Source organism: Osmerus eperlanus, chromosome 14, assembly GCF_963692335.1.
Source record: "Osmerus eperlanus chromosome 14, fOsmEpe2.1, whole genome shotgun sequence".
NCBI lineage: Eukaryota > Metazoa > Chordata > Actinopteri > Osmeriformes > Osmeridae > Osmerus > Osmerus eperlanus.
The window spans coordinates 10,007,542-10,023,104 of NC_085031.1; the positions used below are offsets into that span (position 1 = coordinate 10,007,542).

The 15,563-nt window shown below is 45.8% G+C and overlaps 1 protein-coding gene across 1 annotated transcript in view; it reads left to right on the forward strand.

Annotated features, from left to right (window-relative positions):
- LOC134033241 (catenin alpha-2) overlaps positions 1–15,563 on the forward strand; it is a 61,859-nt gene that overhangs the window by 43,019 nt on the left and 3,277 nt on the right. Inside the window, exons 6-9 of the mRNA XM_062477338.1 lie at positions 2,283–2,434; positions 3,781–3,894; positions 10,079–10,260; positions 11,222–11,327. Coding sequence (XP_062333322.1) covers positions 2,283–2,434; positions 3,781–3,894; positions 10,079–10,260; positions 11,222–11,327 — 554 coding nt within the window. The remainder of the gene's footprint in view (positions 1–2,282; positions 2,435–3,780; positions 3,895–10,078; positions 10,261–11,221; positions 11,328–15,563) is intronic.

Genomic DNA, 15,563 nt, shown 5'->3' on the forward strand with positions numbered 1-15,563 from the left:
GAAAGCCTTCTGGTCAGTCTTGGCCACCGGCTCCCTCAAACACAAATCACAGCTTTGAAACCTGTTATTTGAAGGTTAACATGCTCCACAATTTACTGCTGTAGTTTTTTGGGGGTTATGTTGCTTTTATGTTTGTATCTTCTGCCGTTTATATTTCACCGAACTGAGCTGTAGGTTGTTAACACGTCACAAGTCAATACGTCTCTCCTTTAGAGGGCGTAGTCTGTTTAGTGTTTTACTTGCACTTGTTTAGCGTTGTAAAGTACTGATGTAGTTCAGCTTAGCAGGGGTGTGTCTGTGTGTGTCGAGGGGGGATTGCTAAATCCATTCCAACATGGTCACGTTTAATTCCCTTCATCATTTCTCAACTGGAATGAGTGAAATTGCTCCTTAAAACCATCAGCAACTTTGCCCATTTGGGACTCAGAGAAACATTTAAATATTTATATTTAAAAAACTCCTCTCCCTGCAAATTCCAAAAAGCCTATTTTACGCTTCCTCAGTAAGTGGATTAAACCGAATTAAAAATGGGAAAAAAAAGGTTAAGAGTGAGAGACTTTTTGTAGCGCCTTTTATGTTTTGGCATAATAAACCCTTGTGTTTCAAAAAAAGAAAATAGACACGTTTCTATCAATGGTACCTGTGAGCATGAGCTGGCTAATTGATTTGGCTCAGTTCAGTCACAGGCTGAGAAGAAACGTGGAATACGACAATGAAACAAACTCTTAAAGTTAAGGGAATAGCCACTGGTGGTGAACAAACATCTATTTTTTCTTTTTTTTTCTCTCCTCACCCTTCCTTCTTTCTGTATCCTCATTAGACCTCTTCTGTATCTTCACCTGGGTCATTCCCAAACTCTACTTTCAGAAATTCAGGCTTCCTTTCCTTTTCTGTAATGTCGGTATTTCATCTGCCCTTCTGAATATTTCAACAGCCGTTCTCAGGATATCACGTCAATCCGTTTTTTCTTTCCCGTCTTATTCTCCTGACGTGCCTCAGATGTCGTTGCAAGTGGGGTCTTACAGTGAGCCCCCCACCACTCTCTCTCTCGCTCACTCTCTCTCTCTCTACTCGCTCGCCTTCTCTCTCTCTCTCTCGCCTTCTCTCTCTCTCTCTCGCCTTCTCGCTCTCTCTCTCGCTCTCTCTCTCGCTCTCTCTCTCGCTCTCTCTCTCGCTCTCTCTCTCGCTCTCTCGCTCTCTCGCTCTCTCGCTCTCTCTCTCTCTCTCTCTCTCTCTCTCTCTGAGGGGGTGGTTGAGTGAAGACAGAGTAGTGGACATGGCTAGCTATGAAAGTGCTCTTGATGAAAGATGAAAGTGCGTGCGTACATGTGTGCGTGCACGTCACTGCGGCCCAAGGTCACGTCAATCTCCTCGTCAGTCCCCTCTCTTCTTTGTTTTGGACGATCTATTCCCATGGAGCGCGGCCGCTGAAGTGCTATCATGTAGCCTCAGCAGACGGCCATTAATAAAACAACACATTATTAAACATCATCTGCATCCAATTACCAGGACTCATCTGTAGATGATTTAGCCGACCTTCTCAGTATTTATACATGCAGTGTGTACGCCTCACGTCTAACCATATTTCACACAGCTCATGAGAACACACAGAACATACAGATGTCACATAGCTCTTGCCAAAGCAATGTGGACCTCTTCAAATGTCAAGCTTTGTTAAAATAAAAAATAAGGGCAGAAAAAATAAGCTTTACAATGTATTTAGCAATTTGCTTTCTTTTGTTTTAGAAAAGCAATACATTTTAAATATGTCTTTGGCATGTCGATGTGAGCTTCTGTCTGTCTAAGCTGTCAGTCTTGGCTCTCACACACATGCACACACACCAACGCACACACAAATATGTTAGACAGACAAGGCCTGCTCCGGGTAGCCTAGCCACGGTTAATTGGCATGCGAAAGGCGTTCTGTCCCTACGCAGAAATTTAGGGTGACACCTCGCCTTTTCCCTGAGTGACCAACAAGTGAAGCATCTGACAGGGTAAATAAAGTTGACAATCGCTTGGCCGGAGCACGCGCACACACATACACACACGTGCACACCCACATACACACACGTGCACATCCACATACACACACGTGCACACACACGTGCACACACACAAAAAAAGCTTCATTTTGTCTGTTCCCATTCCTTTTGCAAGTCTTCCACTTCCTACTGCAGGTTCGGAATGTTACTAACTAGCGTACCAAAACCCGCCTTTAACTACCTTCCTCTTTCTCTCTCTCTTTCCATCCTGCCCTCCTCCTCCCCCTTCCTCTCCAGTCATGCCCCGCTTTGCCGAGCAGGTGGAGGTGGCGATCGAGGCCCTGAGCACCAACCCTCCTCAGGCCTTCGAGGAGAACGAATTCATCGACGCCTCACGCCTTGTCTACGACGGGGTCCGTGACATCCGGAAAGCTGTCCTGATGATCAGGGTACGCTCAGACACACGCACTCACGGAACACTTAAACCCCTTCAACACACATTTGGAGGATATCCTGTGTATATACAGTTTATTACTTCACGAATGCTTACTTCCTATGTGATGATACCATGAGATAACGATAAAGGATCCTATTTGCACGGGTACAAGGTACACTCTGGAGTTCTTTCACTCTGAGCTGCAGTTAACATTGCCAGCAGATCAATCACATCCCAACGTGAAATTAATTTGGACGTGAACTTCCACGCTTGCAGAACCTCACCACCAGAACCTTTAAGAACAGAGCAGCTGAACAGACAGAGCAGCTGAACACGCAGAGCAGCTGAACAGACAGAGCAGCTGAATAGAAGGGGCTGTCTGGGGGTTCAAGTGACACGTGTTGCTTAAACAATAGACCATATTACATTTTCCTGAAATTCTGTTTAATCTTGTCTCCCTGTGGAGAATGTTCTCGACACTGTGTACAGACGCACTGATCGCTTCTCTAGTGCTCCTTCCCGCCTCGCTACCGAGGTTGCTCTGTGAGAGCCAGGGAGGACAGGTTAATGTGTGTTTACCCTGTCGCCTTGGTAACGAGCGCCTTTGTTGACTGACAACAATATACTTTTAAAATGTTTTAAAGCATGTCCACCTCCTATATCTCTCTTCTGTTTTCCTACTGGTTTGCCCAAGGCCCCAACATGGCTAATGCTAATTGGGGGTTGGGAGGGATGAGAACATGTGTACAAATTAGCTGCATTTAGACCTTCTCTTAACCTCCACCCCCCTCGTCTAGCCTTGCACTTGATGGCAGACATGAGAGGTGGAGAATATTGGAACGAAAAAGAAAAAGTAAAGACAACCACAGGAACCCTTCAGGGCATTTGACACACACACACTTTTCTTTCACTTGGTTGCTTGATCTCACTTAAAGTGTGTGGGGTGTATTGCGCTCTTATGGTACCTAAACGCTGTGCCTCAAAAACAATGATGCAAGGGACTTGAAACCCCAGTGCAAGATTGGCTGAATAATTCATCCATGTGAAGATCTGACTGGTTTTAATTGTGGGACATCTTAGCGCTGTCACAGAGGGGGCTCAGGTCTGTCCTCGGCCCCTCTCAGCAGACACTTCAGAGGAGCAGCAAGGACACCAAGGAGATCTGGAACCCTTTCAGGGACAGATGGATAGGCCTGTTGATCTAAAGTCATTTCTCTTTTCTCCCCCCCCCCCCTCTGCTTCTTTCCCCCATGTCCTCTCTCTATCTCGGACTATTCTAATGACCTCTATAACCCCCCCCCCCACTCCATCTCCTTCTTCTGTTCATCCCCTGTTCTCTCTCTCACACTCTCTCTCCAGACACCAGAGGAGTTGGAGGACGATTCGGACTTTGAGCAGGAGGACTACGATGCCCGCAGCAGGACCAGTGTCCAGACCGAGGACGACCAGCTCATCGCTGGACAGAGTGCCAGGGTGAGTGCATCGCCACGGCCTTCTTGAGAATCCTCTTGCAGCATAGTGACAGCATGCATGTCAGTAAATCACCAGTAACGTAACCTGAAACTTAGGACATCTTCCTTGCGAGTGTGCGGGCGCCTAAGTCGTTGAAAATCTTTTACCGCGGGCGGCGTAACAGTCCTTAGCTCTCAGCATGTACAGTGTAGGCTTACGACTAAAGACATGCGCAAATTAAAACCCATTTAAAGTTCATTGGTCCCTTTTTACTTTCATTTTGAAATGAGCTAGCATTAAGCTCCCGTTTAGAGGCCGCAGGTGTTAAATCGCAACCACAAACAAAACCGCAATTAGCCGATCCCCTTTGACAACCAAGGGAGCAACACTCAGGATGCGTGCCAGAACCCACCGCCGTCGCCGTCAACAGGGGGCTCCAGGCTTTGTGCACATAAGCCTGTTCTGTTCTACTGAGGCCCGGCTTAAACAACATTAGGAGGGTGTCGGCTCTGAGGGGGGGGGGTTAAGGCAGACAGAGTGTTTGTGCATAGAAGCGACTGGGGAAGGAGGGAGCTGGTGTACGTTGGTGGGCTGCCATCAAAGCTAGTCCACGATTAGGAGCACTCGTTTTATTTTAGCTTTCAAATTATAATTTATTTTTGATACCGTTTTTGACATTTCTCTTTCAGTTTGGGCCAAGTAAAGACAATAATATAGTCTAGGATGTTGAGAGAGCTGAACGAGCTGTGGTCTTCCAGAAGCTTCTCAGAGGCCAGAGCAGATAGGTAGCTTAGCTAAAAGGGTTTCTTAATGTTTTTTTCTTATTTTGCCACGTGTGGGCACTCACAATGGATAGGGAGTTTATTTGAGTTCAAAGATGACAAAAAGTGAAGGAACACAGTAAAATTCAGCAAAACCCTTCATGGACACAGTAAAAAAAGAATAGATTTCTATCATTTGGAACGCTCACTTTGGCCATACGGAGTGTTACAGTACATTGCTTGAGATGGTTTGTGGGATCTCAGCTGGCGTTCCGGGAGACCTGTGGGGGGTCGGGAGTGTGTGTGCCTGAGTGAGAAGCAGTGACAGTTTGGCCACCCCACGTCCCACCAGGGCACCCGTGACACCCCACCGTGAGGCCATCTGAGCGCTGCCTCACACACACACACACACACACACTGAACACCAGAACAACAACTTAGTGGCTGGTGAGTTACTGTTTATCATTATGAAGAGCAGCAGCTGTGTGAGTGGGCAAATCAGAATTGTAACATTTTTGAGGTGTGTTTGTGTCGCTTTGTTAAAAGCCTGGCAATCAGATGCTAAAACACAAAGAAACTTCTTAACCCTAGGGTCATTCTGACCCATCAGTCATTGTGACCCACCGTCGTATTGCGACAACTTTACAGCATACAAAAACAAAGTGAAGCATTTTCTTTTAACCGTTGGGCTGTCTCAGACCCCCCACATTGCAAAGGTTAAAAGAAAATTATTTTTATTTGTTTTTGTATTGGGTAAAATCGGGTAAACACAACGATGGTTCGTTATGAACCTTTGGGTCATGTGACCCGAAGGCAGCACAAGGGTTAAACAAGTTATCATTATTAGACTGGTCAGACACACACTTTTCACCTTCATAAAATATTTATTGTGTTCACTTACTGCGCCATGTCATGATAAACATGCTAGTCTTTCCCGGTCATGGCAAGCACACACACACTTGAAGACCCACAGTGACACGCTTGCTGGTCCAGTGTTTCTCCAGGGATTGACACCAGCAGACCTAATCTTCTGTAGTCTGACTAGCAGCTGACACAGGTACACTGAGGTTGTGCATGATTCTCAAACCCAGTATCACACAGGTGTTAGACTCCCTCCTTTCCCCTCTTCTCTTTCTTTGACTCTCACCCACAAATCCCTTTATCTCTTTCTCTCACTCCTTGACTCACGCAACCCTTCCATATCTGTTTTCCTCTCCCTCTCTCTCTCTCTGGTACAGAGGGGAAATCAAATCCAGGGCATCCCGGGAGTCTTTGTTCTTCGAGCGGCTTTTCCTGGTGCTCCGCTCTGCTTGTCACTTCTATTATATTTATGCATAAGGCTAAGTTATTAGAGTCAAACGTGCATAGTAAGAGGGCTGCACAACACACAGGGGAAGGGCCATACACAGCCGCTCCTGCTATCTCGCTAGAGTGTGCTCACACACACACACACACACACACACAGAGAGAGAGGAGACTTAACAACGCTCCCCTTTTCACTCGCTTTCTGTCTCTCTTTTGAAAACAGGGATTGGATAACACCGTAGATAGGTCAGCCATAAAATTGAACTCTTGAGTGTCGGGGCAGTTTATTTCAAATGAAACAAATTAAAGTCATTTCGAGACGCCTCTCTTCTCTCTCTCGGGCGCGCCGTGAAGAGAACCCGGAAAGCGCGGCTGCCTCTAATCCCCCGCAGACGCAGGGCCGGGGCGCCGAGTGTATTGGCTCGGTCTCTCGGCGGGACGGGATTTGGCGCGCGTGTTAAGCTCCCGAGTCCTGCTCCTTGTTGTTATCAGCAAGGCAGGGGAAAGGATTTGGGGATAAGTGAATACTGGAGAGAAGGAAGGAAGGGTAGATAGGGTGGGATGGAGGGAGAGAGAAAAAGCTTAGAAAGAAATAAGAGTTCACCTCTTGTTCTTCACCATCCTGTGCTCCAATGACAGCCAAATCCGGGCCTCAAATGTAACATCCATCTCTGTTTTTGTTGGTTTCATCACATGGAACCCCTTTTTCCAAATAGCCTGGTTGAAATTGGACAAGGACCGGTTGAAATTGAATACCGTGTTGTGTATTCCTGCTGCCCCTACTTTGAAGTATTCTATAGTTTATACAGTAATTACAAATAAACCATTGTTTTTACTGTCTTAATTAACTGCACAGCCAATGCGCTGAGCCAACACATAAACGGCCGAGTTCACCCCCCAAAAAATATCCTTTACACCCTCCGCTGTTGCCAAGACAGTTCACACACACACTTATTAGTGATGCAGGTAGCCGTGGTTCCTCCCAGCAGGCTACCAAGCCCTCCATGACATCCCACAGCCTCTCTCTGTCACACGGCCAGTGCCATCCATAATTAGCAGGCGAGTGAATCATTGATGTTCGGCGCTGAGCCGAGAAGATATTAAAATTCCTTTCCCCAGCCTGAGGGGTCAATAGCGGCGCACACACACACACACACACAGTTACACTCCTACCTGCTGTTCAAGGAGAGGCCACTCTGAATTGCTGTCCATTTCCCTCATATCATGCGAGGGAAAAGCATGTGCCCTGATTAGCTGGCCTGTTGGCTGACGTCAGAGCAGCGTCATTGTTTCTCAGGGTGCGGGACAACAAAGCCAGCACAAGGGAGCCCTCATTGTTCTAATAGGCCATTCCCGCTGAGATGAATTGCACATTAGTGCCGCGTGTTTTGAGTGTTTTCTGTGTGTCTTCGCCACCCATGCTGTTTAACAGGATTTCACAGCACGCTGCGTAGACGAGGGGGAAATATACAGTCGCTCAGACCGGGTGGGGGTTAGGTCGGTTGGTGTGGTCGTAACGGTTGGAAAACAATGCCGTCAGAATACCTTTGAACTCAAAACAGGGAGTGAGTCCCCCCCCCCCCCCCCCCCCCTCTTGTGGAAGGGACCCTGCTAACGCTGGGAGCGCTTGTGCGTGTTTTAAACGAGTGTGTTCAGCAGAGTGATCTGCAGGCGAGCGACTCAGGACTCATCTGGCATGGTGAGATGAGGCAGACGAGGCAGACATGCACCGTGCTCTCCATCTCCCTCCATCTCTGATGCTCCCATCCTCGGGATTGGTTTTCTTTCAAGCTCTTCTCTCTGTTTCTTCCCCTCTGTTGTTTCCCCTCCGGCTCATTTGTCTCTAAGCTACTCAAGAGACAAGAGACAGAAAAAAAGAGAGAAAAAAAGAGAGGGGGAACAGGAAAAAAGAGAGGAAAGCCAGGGCTATTTTGTTGTGGTGTTCTGCTGCACAGACCCAGTGAGGGGCTGGAGAGAGATGACGTGTTCACAATCTCTCCACACACCAGCTTTGCTGCGAGAAAGGATGAGGGAGAGAGACGGAAGGAGAGGGTGAGAAAAGAGGCAGAGCGTGGAGAGAAAGAATGGAGGCGTCGGGAACCGTTATTTCATAATGAGAGCAACGGTCATTCTCTTGCAGAGTTTTGGTTGGGGGAGTCAAGTCCGGGCGAGGTTGCTAAACAACTACAGCCGTTTTCAAAATGGATGCTTCATTTAGTTGTTTCTTATTTGCCCCCGCCTCCTTCCCCCCTCTCCTTTGAGCTCCATAGGTCAATATAATCGACCTAATGTAGTCCAGGTTACTTCTCTCTTCTCCTCACCTCACTGACATAGCGTTGAACAAATGCATAATTCATCCTCAGCTCTGAGAAGTGAGGTAATTATACATTTATCTCCCAAATAATACTGGGCTCCCACTGCGCCTGTGACCTTGGCACAAGATTTATGCTGTCTCAAACTAGCCCCGAACGGCTTTTGGAGCAAGCAGATGTATTCTCACGACAGAGAGAGAAAAAAAGGAAGATGGTGAGGGTGAATTTAAAAAATCTGCGTAGAATTAGAATTTCCCTGTACATTAGTATAAAATGGAAGGTTAAAAAGTATTGTAAAGTTTATAACTGTCTTCTGAAACATGTCATGAGGGTAAAGGACAGTCAAAGTTCTCAATGAAAAAAAAGACAAATGACAAACTCAATATCCATTCCTACTGAGTTGAGGATTGGGGTACTTAACAGAATGGCAGCCAGCAGAACCACATTATTTTGAGAACAAAATGGTCTTTAAGCTGACACGGTGTGTCATCCGTTTGTTACTGCCAAGTTTTAATTGGGTGTGCTCAAGCCTTCGGCGAGAGCACACCAACGCGTTATCTGTTTTCAATCGTTAAAATAAACATTCCTCACATATACATTTTCGTTGTAGGATTTATTCTGACATTAGTAAACGATTTGTTGGTGAAATGACCATTACCTGTGGTTTCAAACCAGTGTAGCTCACTGCAACGCTGTAGCTTACGCGAGACACACTACAAAAACATCTACACTACAGTACACAGCTGTTTAGGAAGTCAAACGGCGACAGAACATGTTCGGCACTCCCCTTACTTAAATCAAAAGTCTAACTACTAACCTGAACTTCATTGCCACAGCCTAAACGTCAATCTGTTCATGAAAATAATTAATTTCAGCTTAAACCGTACAACGGAACGTTAAATCCAATTCAACCAACGCAATCGCTACCAAGACGAACACAGCAGTGGTCTAGTACTGTACCGTAGTAGTACAATTTACCGGGGAAGCTTCTCCACACAGGGCTATATCGCATTTTGCGTTGTTACTGACAATGATCGCTACCAGTGAGCTTTTTATGAATGAGCGATTTTCCACTAAATAAATGTCAAGCTTATTTACGTTTTGGGGGGCATATTTTCAGTTAGCAGATGGTACTGTTTGAATCGCGATTCCATCTTCTACTGCCGGGTAACGTCGTAGAATAATCTTCAAAGGGGGTTCTTTATTAATGAATGAATGCAATGAGTAGGCTAAATGCCTGAAAATATCATGAGAAGGGAAAAACTTAAAATGACGTTTAAGTCATAGAGATTAGGTCAATTTTTACACCGGTCTGCCAAATGTATTCGTTTTGATTCAACGATGAGGCTGCCTCTTGCAGGGGAAATGAGAAGACATCTATTTCATTCTACACTTCACTCGTATTTTGAGTTGTAAATGAGCAGCAAAAAAAAAGATGCTTTTAAATCTATGTAATATTTATACATAATAAGTAGGCCCTATGCATTTTTATATAAAATATACAGGAATATCAGTTGTAAAAATGGCATTAAAATCCTTGTACAACCGACGCAAGCAAGCACACCCTACAATTTCCCCAGAAATTGTACCCTCTCTAGTTGCCTTTGTTCTCTTCTCTCCCTCTGCCCATCCTCAATTCCCAATCTTCCTCTCACCTTACGTCTTTCTATTGGTTCCCTCGTCCTCTCTCTAATCCTCTTCTTCTTTTCTCTCCCGTTTTCTCTTCAACACTCCTCTGTCATCCTCCTACTCTCTGTCACACCTCTCTCTCCCATCCGCTCCCACTCTATCCCTCCCCCTCTACATCCCCCCATCCGCCGCCTTCAGGCCATCATGGCCCAGCTACCTCAGGAGGAGAAGGCTAAGATTGCTGAGCAGGTGGAGAGCTTCCGGCAGGAGAAGTGCAAGCTGGACGCCGAGGTGGCCAAATGGGACGACAACGGCAATGACATCATTGTCCTGGCCAAGCAGATGTGCATGATCATGATGGAGATGACTGACTTCACCAGGTAACAACCAACCGACCCCACCCCCACGGTTTCCCCTCTAGTTACAAACCTGACATAGGTTGTCAACCTGCTAATTATTAGCATCAGGTGTGCTGGATTAGGGTTTGAATGTAAACCTACAGAAGGGTACCTTCTCTAGGAACAGGGTTGGGCCTCCCTTCTTTAAGACTATCACTTAACTGAGCTCTTTTCAATTTACAAATAGTCTGTCTTCATCTAGTCCTGGCCAAAACCCACATTTGTATCAGAAGATTTCTCACCATGCTGGAGCGTCTCCACATTCAGAGCTGTGATTGGTCAAGGACAGAGGGCCCAGAGCCGGCTGTCACTGGGCTTCGAAGGCAAACTTCCTACCGTGGCGATGTTAGTGAGAAGGTCAGGGCCACAAACGGACACAGACAAACACGTGCATTCACATTTGTATTAGATTATACATCAGGGTTGGGTGCTTGATCCAACACTGTTTACAGTCTCCATGCTTCTGTTCACAAAGAGGCAGCAGATTTTCTTTGAATCCCCTCCATCTGGTCACTTCCGAACTCCCTGCCCACTAAGAGACAGTCCACAGACACACGGCCTACAAACGTGGCGGAATACCGCGGTCGAAGAAAGGAGGTAGTCAAGCACAGACCTGTGTCAGTGACCCCTCAGGCTGGGCACTCGCTGGGGTCACCTTGCCAGATTTGGTTGTGCAAGTATGAAAGCCACAATGAGGGTGAAACATACTGTCGCCTCATCGGTACTTCTAATTATTCCAGCTCAACTGAAAGGTGGTAGATGACATGTTACTACTGAACTAAGAATATAACAAATAAGTATAAACAATAGAGAAAGGTGAACGGTGTTATTTGTGGTGCACACAAAAGTTGGTGGAGTGGTGTGAGCCATACTTACCCAGTTTCTCCTTGTGTGTGTGTGTGTGTGTGTGTGTGTTTGTGCATGTGTGTGTGTGTCCTTGCAGAGGCAAAGGCCCCCTGAAGAACTCCTCAGACGTGATCAATGCAGCCAAGAAGATTGCCGAGGCGGGCTCCAGGATGGACAAGCTGGCCAGGGCTGTCGCAGACCAGGTCAGGCACACTCCTTTCAGCTTTGTGTGTGTGTGTGTGAGGCAGGCATAAAAGACCTTTTGAAAGGCGTAAGTCTCCCGAATTTTTTCAAATTTCTGATGGACAGAATAACAAGCGGGGAGAAAGAGTTTGTATAACTTTGTGGATTAGTCAGTGTGCAAAAGTGTAGGGTAATGCTGTTAAAGTGTTTGTGTGTGAGATGAGCGAGAGCGGGTCCAGTATGGCTGTCAGAAGACTTCAGAACACTGTACATTTGCGTGGGCAGTGCCCAGATTGCCACCAGCATGTGTGTGTGTTTGTGTGCATCTCTGTGTGTGTGTGCGCGCATGTGTGTGAACGTCTGTGTGTGCGCGTGGCTCTGCCTGTGGGGCTGGTCATGAGAGAGCGAGGTGGCTTGGGTGGGCGTACAGCCCAGATCCGTTGTCATTCTCTCTCTGTTATAATTAGCTGTGTGGAGGTGGTGCATATATTATCAGCTGAGCACCTCTCCCCCAAACAAGCTGACAGACCATTTTCCATTTCTAATCAATCAATGCATTGCTTGGGGGAAATCCCAGGGTCTGGAAGGGAGTGGTAGGGATGTGTGAATGAGAGATTTTTCCAGGTGTTTGTGAGTGTGTATATGATGGGACGCGTGGATGTACAGTGTGAGTATGTCTCTAGGGCGGCCGTGACTCGGGGGGGGGTGGGGGGGTGAGTGAATGGGTGAATGGAAAGTGCTTTGGGTCTGCTGCTAAAATGAGCTATATAAATGCAGTCCATTTACCATCTATGTATAAGGATCCTAGCAGTGCTGCCGTGGATAATGACATATTCTTCATTAGACTTGTGTTTGATAAGGAGGGACTCCACTTTGACTTATTGAGTCATCAAGACTCGTGTTTGCCTTTGTTAGGCTTGTAATTACTGCCTGAGTTAAGTCAGGTCAAGCATGCGTTGACGAACAGAGAAAAGTGTTTGTAATGTATTGTGTGACACAGAATGGAAACAATTATGCTCAGACATGGAGATAAACTGCATGTGTGGGTGTATGTGTGTGTCAGTATGTAGTAGACGTGTGTTTTTGTAGGTGATCCTGTGTACCACTGTGGGCGTGTGTCGTGTTCCAGGCACCATTTTGTAACGCGTCAGCCAGCATTAGTTGGCAGGGCTGGGAGGGAGGGAACCTGTCACATGTCCAATCAGAGCTGGGGGGGAGGGAGGGAACCTGTCACATGTCCAATCAGAGCTGGGGGGGAGGGAGGGAACCTGTCACATGTCCAATCAGAGCTGGGGGGGAGGGAGGGAACCTGTCACATGTCCAATCAGAGCTGGGGGGGAGGGGGTCGGCTAGGCTTGAATCAACAGTTGCTGTAATGAAACGAGCAGGTGGCTTGCCATTTTTAATTTAGTTTTTTAACTGATTAGTAGGCTGGTGTTTGCTGAATATTCACAACCTTCTGTCACTCATTTTCCATCCATCTCTCCTATTCTCAGGCAGGAGTCTGAAATGCCATAGTCACAAGGTGGACTGAAGGTCCTTGATTTTCCCTCCCATGAACTCATGTCAGAAATGGTTTTCTTTAAGAGTATTTCCATGTTAAGCATCAGGAGACTAGCATTGTCCAGACTCAGTTGAAATACTAAAGCCATTAAATGTTTAAACATTGAGTTCCCTTAGTTAGATGTTTTAATGTCCCAAGAGACATTCTCTCAAACTACCTTATTTTGATCCACCAGTCTTAATATATCCCTTTCATTGTGCTGTGGCACGTTGTTCTGGTGAGGACCTGTAGTTGGCAGGTCTCTTAAGTGGCAAACCTTGTTCCACTTCCTCAGTGTTAATGCTCACTCATAGAGAGGAGTGGTCCATTTTCTGTAATGGGTAGGTTGGAATGAAGAGAGAGATAGAGAGAGAGCGAGAGCGAGAGAGCAACATTGGCAACATTAATAATATATCGACTTGAATAATAATAATATAAATACAAAGTTGTACACCTGTTTGGTGTAGTTACACGTGTATATGTTTAACTATCGTGTGTGTCTCTCTGTATGTGAGTTTATGGAATATAAGTATATATAAGACTGTGATTTATATTGATGAATATTTCTGTAATTCCACCGTTGCTTTGGCAATATGTAGTCTTTCCAATAAAGCCCATTGAATTGAGAGAGAGAGATGGGGGATTGGCTGGAGAGGTAGACTTGTTAGGAGTCTGCTAACTGCAGCACTTGACATGGCATGACCCCCTTCAAGACAACACACTCCATTTCACCCCCGAGTAGTTTGAAAGAGAGACTGCTTTTTGTCAATCTTTTACCTCCCTACCTCCCTCTACCATCCTCCATTCTAAAACTTTTCTTAAGAGTTAGCCCACCCCCAACCCCCACCCACACAGTGCAAGGTTGTCTTTAGAAAATACTTGCTTTGAAATTTGCTAGGTCTTCAGAGCTACAAACCAGGTAGCCCCTGGAAGAGATCATCACAACCTCCTCACCACCTGCTGACTGGAATGGTGTTACAGTCAAAGGAGAAATCCTTCAGAGAGACACAACAGGAACACTTTCTCTCTCTTCACCTTCATATGACAATCACAAATCCTGTGATTGTCATATTCAGAATCAGAAAAAAAGTTATTCTGATAAATAGAATAACTAGTCTAATAATTTGTGGCAAGACAGGATTTGTAAAATTCCAGGACCACTTAGTTTTTCTTCAGAATATGACCTTCATTTTGGTTTTCAGTTGGATCAGGCACTGAGCTATCTTATGCACCCTGAATGAATGAAGGAACAGGCAACAAAATGTGAATTTGATGTGGTTAAATATTAATTGGTCAACCAAACAGACTCAGTGTGGGGTCTGTGCCAGAGCAGGGTTTGTTGGTATTCTTCCATGGACGTCCAGTGGTGCTAATTTATAAAACAACATTGAGATCGCCTAGGGGCATGAGTAGAGGGACATTTAACAAGTAGAATTCAGAGCTGGCTCGGGGAGGTTAAGAACAACTTAAGAAGTGTGACATTCCCTCAATGATTTGTGCAGAACTTGGAGGTCCATTTTTTGTCTTTTTCTATATACAGTACAAGGCTCATAACAAGTGTCCTATCAATCACAGAATGTGATTCTGATTAGGGAGAATGGTTTACTGGAGTTGTGGTCAATACTGGAGTCATATATAACAGACTCTCTTGGAATTATTCAACATGTGTTAGAGGCTTATTTGGTTTTGGGCACCAATTATGTATATAAAAGCAAAAGGGTGGGGGGCAGGATGCTGGGTGATACAAGTTATATTTCAAGTTATGTTTCTGATAGTGCCAGGGTAGGGGTGAGTTCAGAGGTCATGAGCATGTTACACTGAGAGAGAAAGGAAGAAGGGGATAGAGAGAGACAGAAGAGTGTAAAGAGGGAGGTAGAGAGAGGGGAGGACAGAATGAAGCTACAGTCTTGGTGCTGAAAAGGTAATGGGCCATGCTGTTTATTTACATCAGGAGGGAATCTGGGAATGAAATGGACTATTAGTCAGTGTAGGGGGAGGAAAAAAGGAAACAGTATTGTCTGCCGCATGCCTAAACCAGACTGTCGAGAAGGGCTTCTCTAGTGTGTGTGTGTGTGTTTGTGTGGTGGAATTAGCAGTGATTTGAGCTAGGAGTGACAGGGAAGTGATCATGCCTTGAGTGTAGCTTCACTGGCTGCAACATCGGCATGCAAAGCTGCTTATGAAGACAGTTAGGCAGACTTTAGTGTGTGTGTTAGTGTGTGTGTGTAGTGTTCCTCTGACATGATCCTTAATAAGGACTGAATGTGTTCCTGTGGAGGGTCAGTTTGTTTACTTCAGCTACATTTTTATCATGACATTAATCCTTCTCACCACACAGTCGGATTCCCAGTAATGTATGTTTGTCAAGTGATGAAGTTGAGTTACATTGTACCAACAGGATGATGTGTTTTGCAGACCGTCTCTGCCCATTAGAGCTTAGCCTGGGACCAAATTACCTTAAACGTGTGTGTGTGTGTGTGTGTGTGTGTGTGTGTGTATTTTAGAGACAGAGAAGTGGGGGAGGAAGAGATGCTACAGTCCCCTGGCTTAACTACAGTATAGCTTTTCCTGTCTGCAGCTCTGAGTCCTGGGGACCAGGAAGTGAGCAGTGCTAATCACCTCAGCTATGTACTGCTCAATGTCCTAGTTTGGAGCCTTTAAATATTAATGGTGCAAGAAAGGTGTGGGTACAAAACAATTTCACACAGTGCTT